We start from the raw sequence: 18,491 nt of genomic DNA on the forward strand, positions 1-18,491 counted from the left end.
TGAGCAAATAATCTGAGAACCTGGGTTATATAAAGAAAAACTTGGCATCAGGATTGGAGGAAGACTCATTAACAACCTGCGATATGCAGATGATACAAACTTGCTTGCTGAAAATGAAGAGGACTTAAAACATTTACTGATGAAGCTCAAAGAGCACAGCCTTCGGTACAGATTACAACTCAATGTAAAGAAGACAAAAACCCTTACCAATGGACCAATAAACAACGTTCTTATCAATGGAGTAAAATTGAAGTTGTCAAGGACTTCATTCTTTTTGGATCAACTATCAACACTCATGGAAGCAGCAGTCAAGAAATCAAACGATGTATTGCATTAGGCAAATCTGCTGCACAAGACCTTTTTAATTAAAGTGTTGAGGAGCAAAGCTGTCAGCTTGAGGATCAAGGTGTGCCTGACCCAAGCCATGGTATTTTGAATAACCTCATATGTATGCAAAAGCTGGACACTGAATAAGGAAGACCATTTGAGTTATGGTGTTGGAGGAGAATACTGAAAGTGCCATGGACTGCCAAAAGAACCAACAGATCCATTTTGGAAGAAGTACAGCTAGAGTGCTCCTTGGATGCCAGGATGACCAAACTTCGTCTCTCATATTTAGGACATATTGTTAGGAGGGACCAGTTGCTGGAAAAGGATATCATGTTTGATAAGGTAGAGGGTCAGAGAAAAAGAAGACAACTCGCAACAAGATGGACTGGCCAAAGGGCTGCTGCATCGATGGACTCAAGCAGGGCAACAGTAGTAAGGTTGGCCCAGGATCGGGCACAGTGTTTCGTTCTGCTGTGCACAGGGTCACTATGAGTTGGTACTACTCGATGGCACCTAACAATAACAACAAAGATCTCAAAAGGACTAATAACTCTGAGAACAGGAACAAAGAATAATAGCATTCTACTGATATATGTTGCTGTTGTTGTTAAGTCCTATCGACTCGGTTCTGTCTCAAATTAACCCTGTATAGTTTTTCTAAGGAACAGCTGGTGTGTTTACAATGCTGACCTAGTGGTTTGCAGTCCAGTGCTTATCCTATAGTGCCACAATAGCAGTCCACAGATGTACAAACATCAATACAACTAGAATAAGAAAGAATCATTTTCTAAACCAGAAGCCTTTCCTCCATTCCCCTTTCTGGCCATATACGAATAAACTTATTTTTAAAAGTATGAGAATTCATGGGAATTTTTCAAATGACTAAAAGGCGTTGCTTTTTGAGCTGATTCTATAAATACTACCAACTTATATATTCTTTTATAGCATGAATAAATATCATGATTAGTTTTTTTATGTAAACGAATTACTAATTCTATCTTTGAACAGTCCATATTATAAATGGCTTCAGATGGTTGGACTAGCGCCACAAGTTTTTCATAACATATTTGGCCATACTAATGTTTGCTTAAGAGGACAGAAAAAATCATGAAAGATTTTCACACTGACATATATTTGGACTTGAATGCAAACACAGACATGTATATCTGTGTATATACATGCATACATTTGTATCTATAGGTATTCATATATACAAACAATTATGAGTTCTTTTTAATAACTAAGTTAAATATACATTCCTTTTTTATTATTAATATATAGCACTGACATATGTTTATGCTGTGAATGGAAAGAAAGATCCCAGTGGAATTTATACACAGTTACTAATCACAAACTCATACAAGGGGGTTTCAAAAAGTTCATGGGAAAATTCCTTTATCTTTCAATTACCTTTTCTACAAACTCCAATACAAGAACAAGGTACCTAGAAAGAAATTCACTATATTCAAGGCACTGTTTAATAAAGTTGAGAAACAAAACAGACACACAAAGAAAGTGAGGAGATGTTAGAGACCACAGAACCAGTAAGAAGACAAAAAAAGCAGAATTTTCTTCTTTTTAACTTTTCCACATTTATCTCCCTGCATGAAAATTCCTTATATCTGGGCTCTGTTTAAAACATGGCTTCAACCAAGTTCTGCCTGGTACAGACATGGTAGATGAAATATGGGAGAATAACTCAAATGAGAAAAGTTACAGTTGAAGCCCTATTAGAAACGTAATCTCCCTCTTAGAAAACACAGGCAGGGTGTATGTTGCATTGCAACCAAATCTCTTAACCAGCTGAGTAGAAAACAATGGTGCCCGCCTCAAAGATGGCAGCTTATTATACTGTTTTGAATATTTGTTGTTTTTCAAAGTACTGATAATAACTGAATCTCCTGATTATTAGGCTCCTGGAAGGGGTCACACTCCCTCTCTCAAGACTGTAATTTTTCATCTTCTGGTGTGTGTGCTGGGCCACACAAATATTTAAAAATATGGGTCTGTTCTGGTTTTGCTCTGTCTGCCATAACTGAACCGGTGTGAAGCCTTAGTTTAAAAACACAATAAAATTATACCAAAAGAAAATATGAAATGCTAGCTCACCCACACAAAACTGTTCAATTATACTACTTCTCATGCATATTATTCACACAAAGGAAAAAGCCCATGGCTTCTGTATCTGGTTTGGGTTTGTTGTTATTGTTTGTTTTAAATGAGGGGAAGGAGCAGTATAAAATGAGTTCTGAACTCCCAGAGGAGACCCAACTCCAGAAATCTCTTAAAGAGATTTGGTTAAAAAAATCAGAGAGGAATTTTCCACAGCCCTGATACTGAATAAGAACTTATTAACCTAGCAGAAGGGAAAACAGAAGAACATTAAAAAAGAACAACAACAACAAAGAAAATGCACAGATAAATGCACACAAAGTAGAGTCAGCATAGTTCAAGAAAAACAGGCAATACTTTTTCAAAAGTTGGCTGGAGAATGAATATTTATTTTCTCGGTCTCAATCTCCTCTGAGGCACTCTATTTTCCAAAGGATAAAATAAAGAAGCATTTAACAAATAAAAATATAAGGTATTCCTCAATAACAAACTACACTAATGCAAACTAATCATTGAAAAATACACTAGTCAGCTAAGAGTTACATTTTTCTATGGTAAAACAATATCTTAGCATAGAACCATCTTTTAATGAACGAGGCTGAAAGAAAAAAAAAAAAAAAAGATGAATGGGGTGTTTAAAGGTTAGTCAGTCTCACTAACTTCCATAAATGCATTTTTCAATTAATTTGTCCAGTGCACTGGAGAAGGGAGAACATTCCACTAGATCCAACAGAAGGAGGACAGGCTAGTAAGAGGGCTATAAATCAAAGAAACTACAAAGCCCTCAAATCACAACATATAGGAACATACTTATCCTGCTTAGTATGTTTTCTAATTTTAAACACGTCTCTCTATAAAGAAGACATCAGGATTGTTAAAAGGAACCACTTAAAATGGTATGGAAAACACTAAGAAAGAAAGCACAATTATTAACTTAGTATATACCAGAGGTCCTGTGTACATTATCTCATTAAAGCTCACAACAATCTTTAAGCAATTAACAAGATGAAACTCATTTGGAATCTGAAGTTCTATAACACTGAGTCAGATAACCAAAGTAAGGAGCTGAGATTCAAACGAAGTCCACTCTAACTGCAGGAACCATGAATTGTGTGATAGAGTGCCACAGCATACCTAAGTTAGAAGCAGTCAATCAGGAGATAGATGTGAATTATATAGACGTTTTTCAGGGAACAGTCTATAAATTAAGATTTCATTTATTCATCAGAAAATTGGATTTCATTACTGCCCAGCTTACATAATGCAGTATGTGTATTACCATAAGATTACTTAACTGTGATTTTTATTTCAATTCTCCATGAAAGCATGTTATTGGTCTAAAGTAAAGTGTTTTTCTTTTTCTATCCTGTATTTCCTTGAATGGGGGAGGGGGACAAGGAGGAGGGAGACTACAGGACATCAGTAGCATTTATAAGAAGCCAACTTCATTATACTGACATTTTAACATAGAAGCTTTCCTGTCTACAAAATATAATCACTTCTTTCAGGTCCCAGTTTCATCCCCAAAGCAATCTAGGCTATAGAGAAGCAATACATTTTGCAGTATGAAGGCCCACTGTGTTGATCAACAGGAGATCAAAATCAATTCTTAATTCTTACATGAAGTTCTGATTATCTCACAATCGTTATTTGCTTCTTTAAGATATAACTAAATACACTCTGACCAGGTGCCTTACATTCATCCGGCACTGAAAAAGAAGGCTTATGAGGACAATGTGGTTCAGTGGGGACAGAAGAGTAGATGAGTTAATTTACTGATGACCTTGATCGTATCTATTTAGTAGGGCGATCACGTGTGCTAGTTTGCTCAGGACAGTCCTGTGTTTATCTAGCTAATAAAAGTGTAGTCTTTAAGTCTCAAAGGTGTGTCTGTGTCAATAAAAAATCATACAGTCACCCTACTATTAAAAATGGCATTATTTTCATTCCTGTTATAAAAGTAAGACAATGATGAAGAACAAGAACTGTCAAAGACTGCAAATACAGAAAAAATGAACACGGAAATGAAAGTGTTTGTAGGAAGCACTTTTTTAAAAAAGCACAAAAACAAACAGCTGACTGAAAATTCAAATTTTCCTAAAAACAAAACACTGTTGTTATTTCATTCATTTCTAGCCCTAAAAACAATGCACCTTAAAAATTAATCCAAAATCAAACATTTGGGTTCGTTTGGCTCACATATCATGAGACAGTGAAACTATGAAGAGAGCAATGGACAGCCTCTCACAGTGACGTTCAGCTCACACTCAAGGTCTGCTCTTTGTAATGCTGCTAAGAATGACCCACAGACAAACAGGCAACGTAAGTCCAATTATCCACTACCACCTCTCATTTCACCACTTATACAACTGAGATGAGGCAATAAAGAGCAGTCCAGAGAGGACACGGTTCTACTAAAAATCAGTAGAGATCTGCATCCGACGTAGCAACCAACATTGAGCCCACGATAAGTTGTACCTCATCTTTCTTCTCCTGAATGCGTCGTCTCTCTGCCTCAATTGTAAGCTTCTCCTGGATTTCCTGAGCAATTTCACAATCTTGCTGTTCACTGAAAAACAGAGGTGAAAATAACATACATGAAAAAAATAAGGGGTTCTTTGTAAAAATAATAAGCACCACTGAGTATTCACTATAAACAGCATATTTTTATCTCAGTTAATCTTCACAATACGAGGCAAAGAAGTTGATACTGTCATATCTTACAAAAGAGATAACTGAGGACCAGTGAAGTCAAGTAATTTCTCCAAGATCATAGGGAAAATAAACGGCAGAGCTGAAATTGGAACTCCAGACACTACAGTGGAAAGTAACATATTTTGGCTACACTAACGTATCACCTCAATTTACTGAGGCCAATCTACAGGAAGACAGGTCTATTCTCTGGAGCATCTGCAAGATATTTAGACTATGACATTAACGTCAACAAATATATATGTATACACATATAAACACATAAATACATAGAGGAATACAGAAACAGTGTGGGAGCAAGTTCACCAAAATGTCAACAATACTGTGGTCACCAAAAGGTGTTATAACTTTAAAATAATTTTCATAATATTTTTAATTATCTGTATTTTTAAAAAATGTTCTAACATGAACACTTAAAAATTACACCTAAAAAAGAAACAAAACTGCATATTCCCTAGATTTTATTTCCATACAAGAAGCCCTGTTGGCTGATGTCAATTATCTTAACCTGTTGTCTACCTAAAAAAACAAATCCTTTAACACTGCCGCTACTAGAGTTCATCCTGGTATTTGTGCATTCAACAAAGATTTAGACAACACCTACTATGGACCAGGAGAAGACAAAAATGAATAAACAATAGTAAAGGCACTTTCATAGTTTATTTTTATTGCTTCTATGACTTTTTACAGTGTAGAAATAATTCATCTTTATTATCTTGTTCCTCTTTCATCTTGTCCTCAGAAACTCAAAATACATTTTAGTAAGCAAAGCAGGTCCTTAAAATAGTACCTTTAATAGTATTTCCCATAGAAAATAAAGTTTCACTTTCTCTGGTGGCTATAAAATTTGCCCTTAACTACTCAAGTACTTTGGTTTCAGATTTTGAGAAAAGCAAATGGGCAGTTTAAAAGTCTAGAATGTAAAAACTCTGGGAGGACAACTTTTACACAAAACTGTTTGCTAGAAAAGATGAACACCAACATGCTTAAAATCTACTATCTAAAAAGATAGTTAGAATGAAATGGAAATAGTGATTTTCCTATGCACTTCATTTACTAAACAAATACGTCTTATTCTCTCTCTCTGCCAACAAACTCAAAATACTCAATGAGCCTCCACCCTTATTGCATAGTCCATGTTTAAGGGCATTTTTTTGTAACTGAAACAGTTTGGAGGGTGGGGGGAAGCAATACTATACTACCTAGATTTCCCACATCCCTGTAAAATCTATACAGGAGCAACTAACTACATGCAAGGTGACAACAACATAAGGGAAGCAGACACAGTAACAAAATGGCAACTCCAAAGGAAGTGTGACATAGAAGATGTATTTCCTGCTACAGAAAATAAAGAAGTGAAGTTTCAGTTGAGCTTAGTGGTTTTGAATACTATTTAGAAGAAAGACCATCTCTGGTTCAACTAGCTAATCATGAGGAAGCAAATCCTAGTGAGAAAGGTCTGGTCAGCAACCAAAAAGCCTATTTTAGACAGGAGCCCCAAGAATCAAGACTGGGTGAAAGTTCACTAAAATTTTCAGCATCCCTTCCTCCCAGTGATATCCAGCTACCAATGTTGCCAGAGGACTAAACTTGAAACCCTTCCCTTCTAACGTACTCATTTCAGTCATGAGTATCTCCATAACCCATAAATTCCAGAAGGAAATATAATACTTAATTCCTTTCTCATTTAGGACCCATAGTTCATCAATCTCTAAATTCTGGTTTATATTTATTTATCTTGCAAACACACTCACTGTCATTACTGAAACTCAGGATTTAAATGTTAAAACAAGCATTTCTGCATAAGCTTGAGAACTGGTCTTCCTAAAAGAGCACTGTGAGTAATGAAGAGGGCAATTATTTACTACTCGGAAACATTAGAACCCTGGTTCTCAAGCTTTATCTGTGACATCAAGCATCAGTACATCTCAAATCTGTCTCTTCCTCTCTGTATCTCCACTACCATTACTCTCATTTCAGGCCTCATCATCTCCCTCCTCTTCATCTTTATCATCATTGTTCCCAATCCAGGTATCACCAAAGTTGATCCTCACTCAATAACTACCTTCAGTCTTACCATCTCCTCCAATCCTTCACACACCCATCTTCCAGAGTATGTCCCAGAATGAAAATCTCAGACTCCTTCAATAATTCTCTATTTCTTATAATAAGTAATCTATAAAAACATAAATTCTTTCACATAAATAATATGACCCTAATGGTCCAGTTGCTGACTAGTTTTCTGATCTTCATTCTTTTTTTCTTTTTGCAGGTATTTGAGAAAGCAAGTCTTTTTACTTTCCACCTTTACGTATGCTACTCCCTCCAGCTATAATCATTTTCCCCAATTATCATTATGAACTTCTAACCAACAATCAAGGTTCAGACTAGATCTATAACCTGTTTTTAAAGCTCGTACCAGTCTCCTCTTCTTTACATTGTCATGAAATTTACTACTTGAATTCTTTGTGCCTTGTGCTTTGTGATTGTATCTCTAGATAAATAATTTTCACAGTTTTTTTGTTCCTGAGTTCTTTATGGGCAAAGGCTACATCTTGTTCATATCGTGGTGTCTAGTGGCTACTCTGCTGCCAGGTATAACAACAGTAAATAAAATATACACTTACATGTAAAAAAAGTTAAACAAAATGACAAAGACTAACTTTCTCAAAGGCAGCAAAAATGATAGGCTTTCCTGTTTTGTTTGAACACAACACTAATGTAGACTTAGGGGTCCCTTCATTTCTCCATTTGCCATTTCCTCCTCAACAGAATCAACACATATTTAAATCTATCATTAGATATATAGGTTTTAAGATCTAGTCACAAAAACAAGAGATGCATTCTGTAGATTTAAAATCACTGACACAGAGGAAAAAGTCATCGTTTTAGAAGGGATTTTGGATATGATCATTTTTGTTTATATATGAGGATAGCTCAGAAAGTATTGCTAGAACTAGAAAATGATATGCAAAAGATTGAAACAAGACCTTTAACGCACATCCTAAACAAAAACCAACTCAACATGCATTACAGACCTAAATGTGAATCCTAGAATTATAAAGGCCATCAATGAAAAAAACAGGGGCAAATGTGAGGGTTCTAATACATGGCACACAGACTACCACACGTTTTGAGAAAATTACACAAACAAAAGTCAACAATAGATGATTGGAACATACTAAAAATAAAAACTTATGTGCAACAAAAGACTTCACACCAAAAGAGTACAAAGGGAACCAACAGAAAGGGAAAATATCTTTTGCAACAATGCATCAACAAAGAACTAATTTCTAAAATATACAGGAAACTACAACACCTATACAAAAAAAAGACAAATAACCCAATTAAAAAATGGGCACAGGACATGAACAGACACTTCACAGAGGAGAAGATGCAGGCAGTCAGCCAACATATGAAGAAATGTTCACAATCACTAGCCATTAGAGAGATGCAAATCAAAACAACAATGAGATATCATCTCACACAAGCAATAACATCAATGATCAAAAAAGTAGAGGACAATAAATGTTGGAGAGAATGCGGAGAGACTGGGACCCTCCTACATTGCTGGTGGGATTGTAAAATGGTTCAACCACTTCCTCAGAAGGTTGGAAATAGAAATACCTTATGATCCAGCAATTCCTCTACTTGGTATTTACCCACAAGAAATACGAACCATAACACTAGTAGATATACACACACCAATGTTCATAGCAACATTATTTACAATAGCAAAAAGATGGAGACAGCCTAAGTGCCCATCAAGGGAAGAATGGATAAACAAACTTTGGTACATACACACAATGGAGTATTATGCTGCTTTGTTGAAGAATAACAAGGAAGCTGCAAACCACCATATAACATGGATAAACCTTGAGGATATGCTAAGTGAAATCAGTCAGTCACAAAAGGAGAAACACTGCATATGATCATTATTGTAAAAGATTAAACCCAGAGAGGGAGAGGGGCTGTATGCGGACGACCAGGGGGCAGGCTTGCGGGGTACACCTTTTGGTTGATGGATGATGCATGGAAGGGACTGTAATCATGGCAAGGAAACGATATACTACGACAGGATCAATGTGAAGCTGATGTCCTCCCATGTAAACTATCACATAATTCACAATAAAGCATTAAAAAAAAACTACTAAGAAAAAGTTCCCACACTAAAAGGGGGAAAATTCTTTGACGGTTATTGGGCTGTATGGGGGGTGAGGGGAGGGAGGGGAAGGTGGAGCACAGAATAGGGAACAGATAAGGGATAGTTTGGATGCTGGGTGGGGGGGGAGCAATACACATGAAGGGGGAGGGGAATGGAAGAACAAGGTGGATATGAGAACAATTAGGCAGGTTTTCATGGGCTAAGTAGGAAAGAGGTAAATAATGATTTATGCACAACCTTGGAACAACAGGGCTCTGGGATACAGGGATTGAGGCATGGTTTGAAAGGATAAAATAATTGAAATAATGCTAAGATGCTTGGTTGTCTTTTGAATCTTGGTTTCCCTTGCCTACTATTGTAAAATAAACAGTTGTAGAGGGGAGAAAGGAATAGCCAGAAACATCACCACAGAAAACTTGTAAGTCCGTCTTCAGCCTATAACTGATTGGAATACCTGAAATGGGGCTAGAATTTGTCCAGTGAAGGAGGCTTCCTGCAGAGATTTTGTATTCCATAAGATCATAGGTGGAATCCTGATCGCCAACCAGAATCTTCTCAGGTGGGAAGTTTCCACTTGAAAGGACAAGCAGACCAGCCTGGAGCGGCTAAAAGAACCAAAGATACTTCTTGGAAAGAAAGACCAGCAGAAAAAATCAAAAACAATTAACAGCAGTCTGACTGACTACTACAAGAACAAGCAAATGTTCACCCAGGAGCCATCAAGGCAAGCAATCAAGTCCCCTCAGCACAAATCCCCTTTCAAGACTGAGACTCAAGGGAATACGTGAGCAGGCATGTGGTCTTGCTGGTGACCATGTTGGTCACCGATAAGGGGAAGTGGGGGGAAAACAGCAATGAAGTTGTGAGCTAAGCCTGACCACGTTCAATAGACTCCTGTCAACCCGGGTTGAGCCTGGTTGGTCAACAGTATGGCAAGACCTGGGGACTCTTGGGATCAGAGGCAGGGACATGGCCACAGAGGATTAGAGAAGAGAGTGATACGTCCAGTTGATATGAAGTGAAGGGAGATACACAAGAACACCCAGACTTGCAGATAGTACCTACTTGACCTGGCTTCAATGGCTGGATGATCAGAACTCAACTAGAAGAAGAAAGAAGAGGAAAAAAGAGACTAATGTGCTACAATTTGATTAACTTGACCTAAACTTATGGATGCAGTAGCTCAAAAGAGGGAACAAATCTTTATAGCAAGGATCATTTCCTCCCCCTCTGTATACAGATGGGCAACTTAGACATTGGCTACCCAAAATCAGGGGGAGCTACAAAGGCAAGAAGTGACTGGCTTACAAGCTTTCAAGAAGGAGCCTAGTTCCAGAGGGTGCGAGGGAAGGTATTATCTCCACTGAGTGGTTTCCTACCTGTCTGGACAGGGCCGATGAAAGGAGATGGGTATAACACTCTTGTTGTTCAATATTGAAAAATTGCTATCAGGAATGACTGTGAGGGTCAGAAATGTAAAGGTAGACATTTTGTAACAAAATGGGGGGAGTGGTTGATTTTGTAGTCCAGGAGCGAAGGTCCCTGGGACCATCAAGGGAGAAGAGCAGAGTGCAGGACCCTATCCAGAGAAGCAGTGACGCCAGAGATGGAAGCAGAGATGATGACGTGGAGAGATGGAGCAGCTGGGGACTCTGGACTCAGGGAGAGAGAAGGTCTGTGTGCTGACAGCCATGGGTAGGCTTATGGAGTATACCGTTTGGTTGGTTGGTGATGCATGGAGGGGACTGTACTCATTGCAATGAAACGAAATACAACAGGATGAATGTAGGGCTAATGTTCTCCCATGTAAACTTAATTCACAATAAAAATTTTAAAAAAAAGTATTGCTATAAAATCTTAAAATCTATATTAAACAAAAATATCAAAATGTGAAGCTATTGTTTCTTGACATATCATCCATCCAGGTCTATATACTTTTCAAGGTGGTATTTACATTTCCATAAGGATAAGCACTGGAAAATGAACCACAAAGTCAGTTGTTCAAAGCCATAATTGCTCCTCAGAAACACTGTACAGGGTTTACTATGAATTGGAATTTAACTGACTTCAGTTAATAACAACAAAAAACACTTTCTGAAGAATTCTGTGCTCTTCCATCTATCTACAACACGTCAAAACAACAGTTTTGGCAAGGTCAAGGGATTCAAATTATGTTCTTTTTAATGTTCTTTGAATTTTGTGGAAAAAAAGAACTCTGAAGGATCCAAGATCAGAGCTGCAGAGTGGATGGGGTAAGTTTTTCCAATGAAATACTCGTAGGACAATCCTTTCTACCCTGAAAGAATTGGCAGATTCACTGCTGTGGGTGTACAACATTCCTCGGCACAACTTTCCTGGCCTTTTTCTCGACAATTCAGTCTTAAATTTTTGTATTAAAATTTCTTGTAAATAATGTAACTGTCTTCCTAATCTACTAAGGATCGTCTTGTATCCTTAAAGAAAATCTTTCAAAATGATCACCTTGGGATACCAAAAACAACCATCATAATTTTCTGTTGATCTCTCTACTTTGACTTTAATTATCCCAACAGACCTGCTCAGAAGCCACTGTTCTGATTGAACTTTTTTTTAGAAGGCACTGTTACAAGATTACGACAAATGTATTTCTGAGAATTTGTCTGAAGCCATCAAATTGATCAGAGCGACACTTTTAAACACATTTTGTTTGGAATATGCTTGAGCATATATGAACCAGAACCCTAGGAGCAATATTTTTTTACTTATCCTTGCATCTAAATGTAGGACATTTCACTTCTGCTGGAAAAGCAAAGTTGATTCAAGCAAGAAAGGAAAGAAGGAACTAGGAACGAGTACAGGAACCAGTACAACTCATAAAGTACTTTGTTACCAATAATCTTCCTGGGCCCCCTCGACAGCCTATGCGACACTGGGACAGAGCTCATTTTCTTGATGTTATAGGTAAGGAAAAAGAATCAAAGAGATAGATCAATTGGTTCAACGTCATAGAACTATACAGTGTTCACACCAGAATCCATATACCCCACACAAGTAGTCAAAGAGCTTCAACACTAGAAAAAACAAATTCGAATTTAAAAACTATTGAATTGCTATTGTGGAATCTGAAATCAAATAGTGAAAGGAATCAGAGGGACCGGAAGTGAGTCTCCTCCTCCCATGGCCTGACTTCCTCCACAGAGACCGTCAGTCCCTCGTTGCATGACTCCCTTCCCCCTCGGCAGATCCTCACAGGTCTTTGTAACGTTTCTGGAGCTGAGCCTGGGCTTTTAAATCTTCCGCTTGGAGTTGCTTAGCCACCTGGAGATCGTGCTGAACCAGACGGTTTCGCTGAACGTTTGATGCCAAGTGATGCTCAACTGGACAAAAAGATTGAGATGTTTAAAGTTATAATGCTTTGGCATGTTAATAATAAACTTTACAGCCAACTTACAAGAGCTTTACCATTAAAAGTAATTTCCCATATATCACTGCATGTTACACTCTCAACAACATTGTATAGTAATCAGTACAGGAATGATTTTTTTCCCCATTTTTGCATTAAGTTAAAGGAGGATCAGACAGGCTGAATTATTTGACTTCGATCACACAGCAAAAAGCAGCCATACCCAAACTTATTCACAGATATTATGACACCAAGGACAGGGTTCTTCCTAGTACCACTGTCTCCACTCTATTAACTACATTTTTCAATCTACAATTTTAACAGTGATACATGAATTGATAAAAAAAATCAAAATTATCCATAATGGTTGTGGTGGTTGTTAGGTGCCATCAAGTTGACCCTAATTCATGGCGACCCATGTGCTGGCGAGTAGAATTGCTCCATTGGGTTTTCTTGGCTATGATCATTACAAATTCAACTCGTCAGGTTTTTTTTTTTTTTCCAAACTGCCACTGACCCCAACAACAGTTCAAACCACCACTCATTAGGTCAGCAGCTGGTGGCAAACCACTGTGCCACCCAGGCTTCTAGTTATATGACAGACAAACTAATACATACCTCTATATACCTCATATAGCTTAGATTTGTTTCCCATTGCACATACATAGATACTCAGAAAACTCAACAATGTGACTTAAATGAGGTATCACTTGCCTGAAAAGAATTGTCAGGCCTGTGCTCTAGAGAAATGAATAGATACTAAGCCTGCTTTCTGTGCAGCCCACATTAATCTACAGTCACTGTCTCTCTCCTGCAACACTGAGGGAAGAGAAAGGATCATCTGACCCTTTTCCTCCATTCTACAGACTCAGCTATCTTCTAATCCCTGGTACTTCAAAACACCCAGAACTTCATTCTTCATCCAAGCATCATTTGCCTGAACAGATCTTAGACATTGTAGCCTGATGACTATGTTCTCCTTCTGCCTCACACTAAGAAACCAGCCTCAAGCTACTACTAAAAGGGGAAAACTGAAGGAGCATGAATAAGGAGGGTGATTACTCACTCTCTTGTTCCTGCAGGCTGTGAGCCAGGGTGTGGTCCTCCAGGACAGCAAAGTCTCGGCATACTGTAGAGGATGATGGCATGGCAGGAAAGGAGAGGACAGCTCATTAGAAATACTTTAATGTAAAATGAAAAAGATTTCGCTCACTTCAAAAAAATCTATTCTAATATTTCAGGATGATCAACTTAACAACTTGTTATACACAAACTAGTAACTAGTTAGGACAAAGTCTTCATTAAGAACCATCTACAAGGAACTTTCTCCATCCAAGCATTTGTTGTTGCTAAGTCCTGTAGAGCTAGTTCCGATTCAGAGACACTGTATAGGGTTTCCAAGAAATGGCTGGTGAATTTGAACTACTAACCTTGTGAACAGCAGTCCAGTGCTTACCCTACAGCGCCATTGTCCAAGCATTGTTGTTGGTGTTGTTAAGTGCCATCGAGTCAGTTCCAACCCATAGCAACCCTGTATGGTGTTTCCAAGGAGCAGCTGGTGAGCTTATACCACCAACCCTGCAGTTCAAAACAACTTTGCAGTCCAGTGCATTAACCCACAGTGCCACACCAGGACTCCATAGGGTATCACAAAATAATGGTTAGATCTGTGAGGGGTATATTAACTATAGAGTCAGAATACAGAAGTCTAGAAGTTCTAATGCACTTCAACACTAAAGGGTGGGCTTAGGCAACTGAAATAACAGAAAGTCACCAATGCTTTGAGATGGCTGGGTTCTTGTGAAGTCAGAGGAGTTAAAAGAAATCTAGCATATGCCTCAGCCACCTAGGGTTCAGATAGTCTTACATCTATGCTGGGGCCTTTATGAAAAAAGCATACCACTAACTTCATCAGTTCCTCAGGTAGGAGTACATCTCCACTTTAATGATAATCATATTCTTTTAATGGGTCTAACACCCTTTGAGATACAAGTTAGAATGGAATATCTAGGTTTTCTTTTAAATACAGCAATCCCCCCCCAAAAGTCTATAAATTGAAAGTCAATGAAAACACTGGCCCTACACATGGAGACTGAGAATCTGCTCCTAACTCTGTCTACTTCTGGAGACCCAGGTAAGAGCATCCAAGACTTGTTTTCTAGAAAGTAAAATGGGAAATGGTTACCAAGGTCTATTAAACTCCAAACTGTAATACAAATCCCTGCTTTGTAAAACAAGCACACAAATTTTTAAAAACATGAATGACAGTTATTGTTTTTAGTGTTATGTATTGTTGCTGTTAAATGTTATCGAGTCAGTTACGATTCATAGGGAACCTACATAGAGTTTCCTAGGAGCGGCTGGTAAATTTGAACTGCCAACCTTGCAGTTCAAACTAACCTTGCAATCCAGTGCCTTGTCCCACAGTGTCATACAAAGACTCCTAATGTCAAGGAATATGGTCTCCTCTTTCAAACGTAACTTACACTAGAATAGGTAAATTCTGAAAAGTCTCAGACTAACTACAATATATGGTACTCAAAACCTTGTTACCTAGGACTCCTAGTGTGGTACTGGAGGACAAGCACGGGACTGCTAACCAAAAGGTTAGACAAACCCACAAGCCACTTCTCAGAAACCCTATATGGGGTTGCTATGAGTTGGCATGGACTCGACTACACCTCACAACAAGGATTACCAGAGGTTATAGATTTCTGAAGCTTAGAATTTACCTATCAAGACATTCCATGTGATTGGCTAAACTACCAATTCATTGGAAACAGAACAATGATAAAGTGCTCAGCTGCCAACCAAAATGTCTGTGGTTCAAACCTACTAGCGGTTCTGTGGGAGAATGATGAGACAGTCAGCTTCCATAAAGATTACAGTCTGGGAAATCCTTTAGTGCACATTTACTCTGCCAGGTGTCCTGGTATGGCGCTATGGGTTAATGCGTAGACTGCAAAATCATTTGAACTGCAAAGTCGGCATTTCAAGTTTAACAGCTGCTCTTTGGAAACCCTATACAAGGTAGCTATGGGTTGGAATCGACTCGACGGCACTTAAAAGCAACAACAATAATAACTCCTGTGTGGTGCTATAATATAAGTGCTCAACCACAAGGTGGGCTTGAAGCACAAGGTCGGCGGTTCAAGGTCACCAGTTGCTGCTTCGAAACCCTATACAGGGTTGCTATGAGTCGGGACCGACTGGGTGGTACTTGATAATAATAACAATGCTAAGAGTTCTCAGCATTTTAGGGATATACACACATATACGTTCACATTGCCTTGCCTCTCACTAAGAAAAAATGACATCCAAAGGTAACCAGATCTTGGGATGTCAAGATTATTTTGATATTTATAATGGATGAATCACTCTTGTCCATATACACTAAATACAACCTGCCTAAGTCTTGCTCAAATGCAAAGGCAATTAATAAAGTCAGAAATTCCAATAGAAACCCCCTTTCTTTTTCATCAGATATAGGCAGCAAATTCTAATGACTTAGCAGTCAAGCCACTCTAAGTTTCACAGAATGAAAGTGACTTCAAGACAGGCATGCTATCCCCAACCCCCTTCCTCTAATAGGTAAACAAACTGAGGACCGAGAGAAAGAAATGACTTATTAAGGATATATGGTATGTTGGTAAGGAGCCCTGGTGACACTGTTAGGATAAACACTATACTGCTAACCGCAGGTAGGCAGTTCAAACCCACCAACTGCTTCACGGGAGAAAGATGAGACTTTCTGCTTTAGTAAAGATTTACAGCCTCATAATGATGTGGCGAGTTCTGGTGTGGTGTTGTGGGTTAATGCGCCAGACAGCAAAGCCCTGTGAACCACAACGTCGGTGGTTCAAGCTTACCAGCTGCTCCTTGGAAACCCTATACAGGGTCGCTATGGGTCAGAACTGACTCGATGGTACTTAACAACAACAACAATGGTGTGGCGATGTGGGTTAATGTGAAGGACTGCAAAGCCGTCTGAATCGTAAGGTTGGTGGTTCAAGTTTACCAGCTGCTCTGTGGTCACTATATTAGAACCAACTCGACAGCACTTAACAACAACAAAACCCTATAAAGGGTGGCTAAGAGTTGGAATTCACTTGATGACAGTGGGCAGTATGTTGCGACAGGGTTAGAGATCAAAATCTGAGCTGCCCATCTCTTATGCCAGCAAGAATTCTTTCCTTCTCTGACACTACAGGAATCCTTCGCTTTACTCTTGTTAATCCATGATTAGAAGAGACTCAAAGGAGAGACTCTATACTGACTAACATAAATCCTCTAAAACACTTTAGTCAATACACAATTTTTAAGTACATAAAACTTTTATGGACTTAACTTACAGAAAGCAAATATTCAGAATTAGACAATGGAATATAATCAAATTTTGTGTACCAATGCTACTTTAATACAGTGCTTTATTATTTGAAGTATTTTTAGTATACTGAAAAAACATGCTTAGCACTAAAGTTAAATAAAACAATCTAATGTTTTTTAAATCATAGATGACACCTTTATTATTTGATCATAAAATAATTTGTTAAATTTGGCACAAGCATTTAAAAAAATGAAATAAATTAAACAATAACAGTATCACACAAAGTATAGGAAACTATGGTTGAGAAAAACCATTCTTCAGGTTTACATACAAAAGTGTGAGTCAAAATGCACAACATATATGATTCGAGACATCACAGTAAAGAGATGTTTTAAAACTTAGATTGCATGTTATTAGATCAGAATGCTATGTTAAAACAATGTATTTTGTTTTCAATGTTGTGTGGACTAAAATAAAAACATAAAATATATTACGCAGATCCCCTTAAAAGCCACCTGATACTACAAGAGTCCTTCTCTTTCTTCTTGTTAATCCATGATTAGAAGAGACTCAAAAGAAATACTATATATTGACCAACATAAACCATCTAAAACATTTCAGTGAATTAATACATAATTTTTAAAGTGGATAAAACTTTTATGGACTAAGACAAGTATATTACTTAGAGAACTTGCCTACAAAGACATGTTTAAATACATTTTGTTTAGAATAAGCCCACGCGTGTGTGAACTGGAACCCTAGTAAAAATAATTTTAAACTTCATATTATATGTTAAACATTGTTTTTGGTGGTGGTTATTTGCCGTGGAGTCGGTTCCGACTCATAGCGATCCTGTACAAGGTTTCCGAGGCTGTAAATCTTTACAGGAGCAGAAAGTCTCATCTTTTTCCCGCGGAACAGCTGGTAGTTTCGAACTGCTGGCCTTGAGGTTAGCAGCCTGATTCATACCCACTCCGCTACCAGTTAAACATATGTTTTTAAATATATGTTTAAAAAATTAAATCCTCTTCTCTCATTTTATCAAAAGCATATATACCTAAGCCAGAAACATGGAAGGAAAACAGACCTATCAAAAAGATTACAAGAAACATACTAATGCCTTCTATCTTAACAATAACTCTCAACAATGTCTCTGTATCTAAACAGCAAGGCTTAGGTTACGGCTGCTGCTGTTCCCAAACCAAACCCACAGTCACCAAGCCCATTCTGACTCACAGGGATCCTGTTACAGAGGGTTTCCGAGCCCGCAATTCTTTACTAGAGTAGAAAGTCTCACCCTTCTCCTACAGAGGAGCTACTAGGTTTGAAGCTCCTCTTAACCTTTCTGTTAGCAGTCCAGTGCTTACCCTACAGCATCTATGTTGTTATTGTTAAGTGCCACTGAGTTGGTTCCAACTCATAGAGATCCTCTACAGGGTTTCTGAGGAGTGGCGTGTGGGTCT

The 18,491-nt window shown here is 38.1% G+C and overlaps 1 protein-coding gene across 1 annotated transcript in view; it reads right to left on the minus strand.

The window, feature by feature from the left end:
- LOC102830519 (trichohyalin-like) overlaps positions 1-13,849 on the minus strand; it is an 85,159-nt gene extending 71,310 nt beyond the window's left edge. The window contains exons 1-3 of the mRNA XM_006871892.1: positions 13,768-13,849; positions 12,549-12,675; positions 4,921-5,011 (exon numbers count right to left, since the gene is read on the minus strand). Coding sequence (XP_006871954.1) covers positions 4,921-5,011; positions 12,549-12,675; positions 13,768-13,849 — 300 coding nt within the window. The remainder of the gene's footprint in view (positions 1-4,920; positions 5,012-12,548; positions 12,676-13,767) is intronic.
- Between the last annotated feature and the right edge of the window lie 4,642 nt (positions 13,850-18,491).

Source organism: Chrysochloris asiatica, unplaced genomic scaffold, assembly GCF_000296735.1.
Source record: "Chrysochloris asiatica unplaced genomic scaffold, ChrAsi1.0 scaffold00177, whole genome shotgun sequence".
Lineage (NCBI taxonomy): Eukaryota > Metazoa > Chordata > Mammalia > Afrosoricida > Chrysochloridae > Chrysochloris > Chrysochloris asiatica.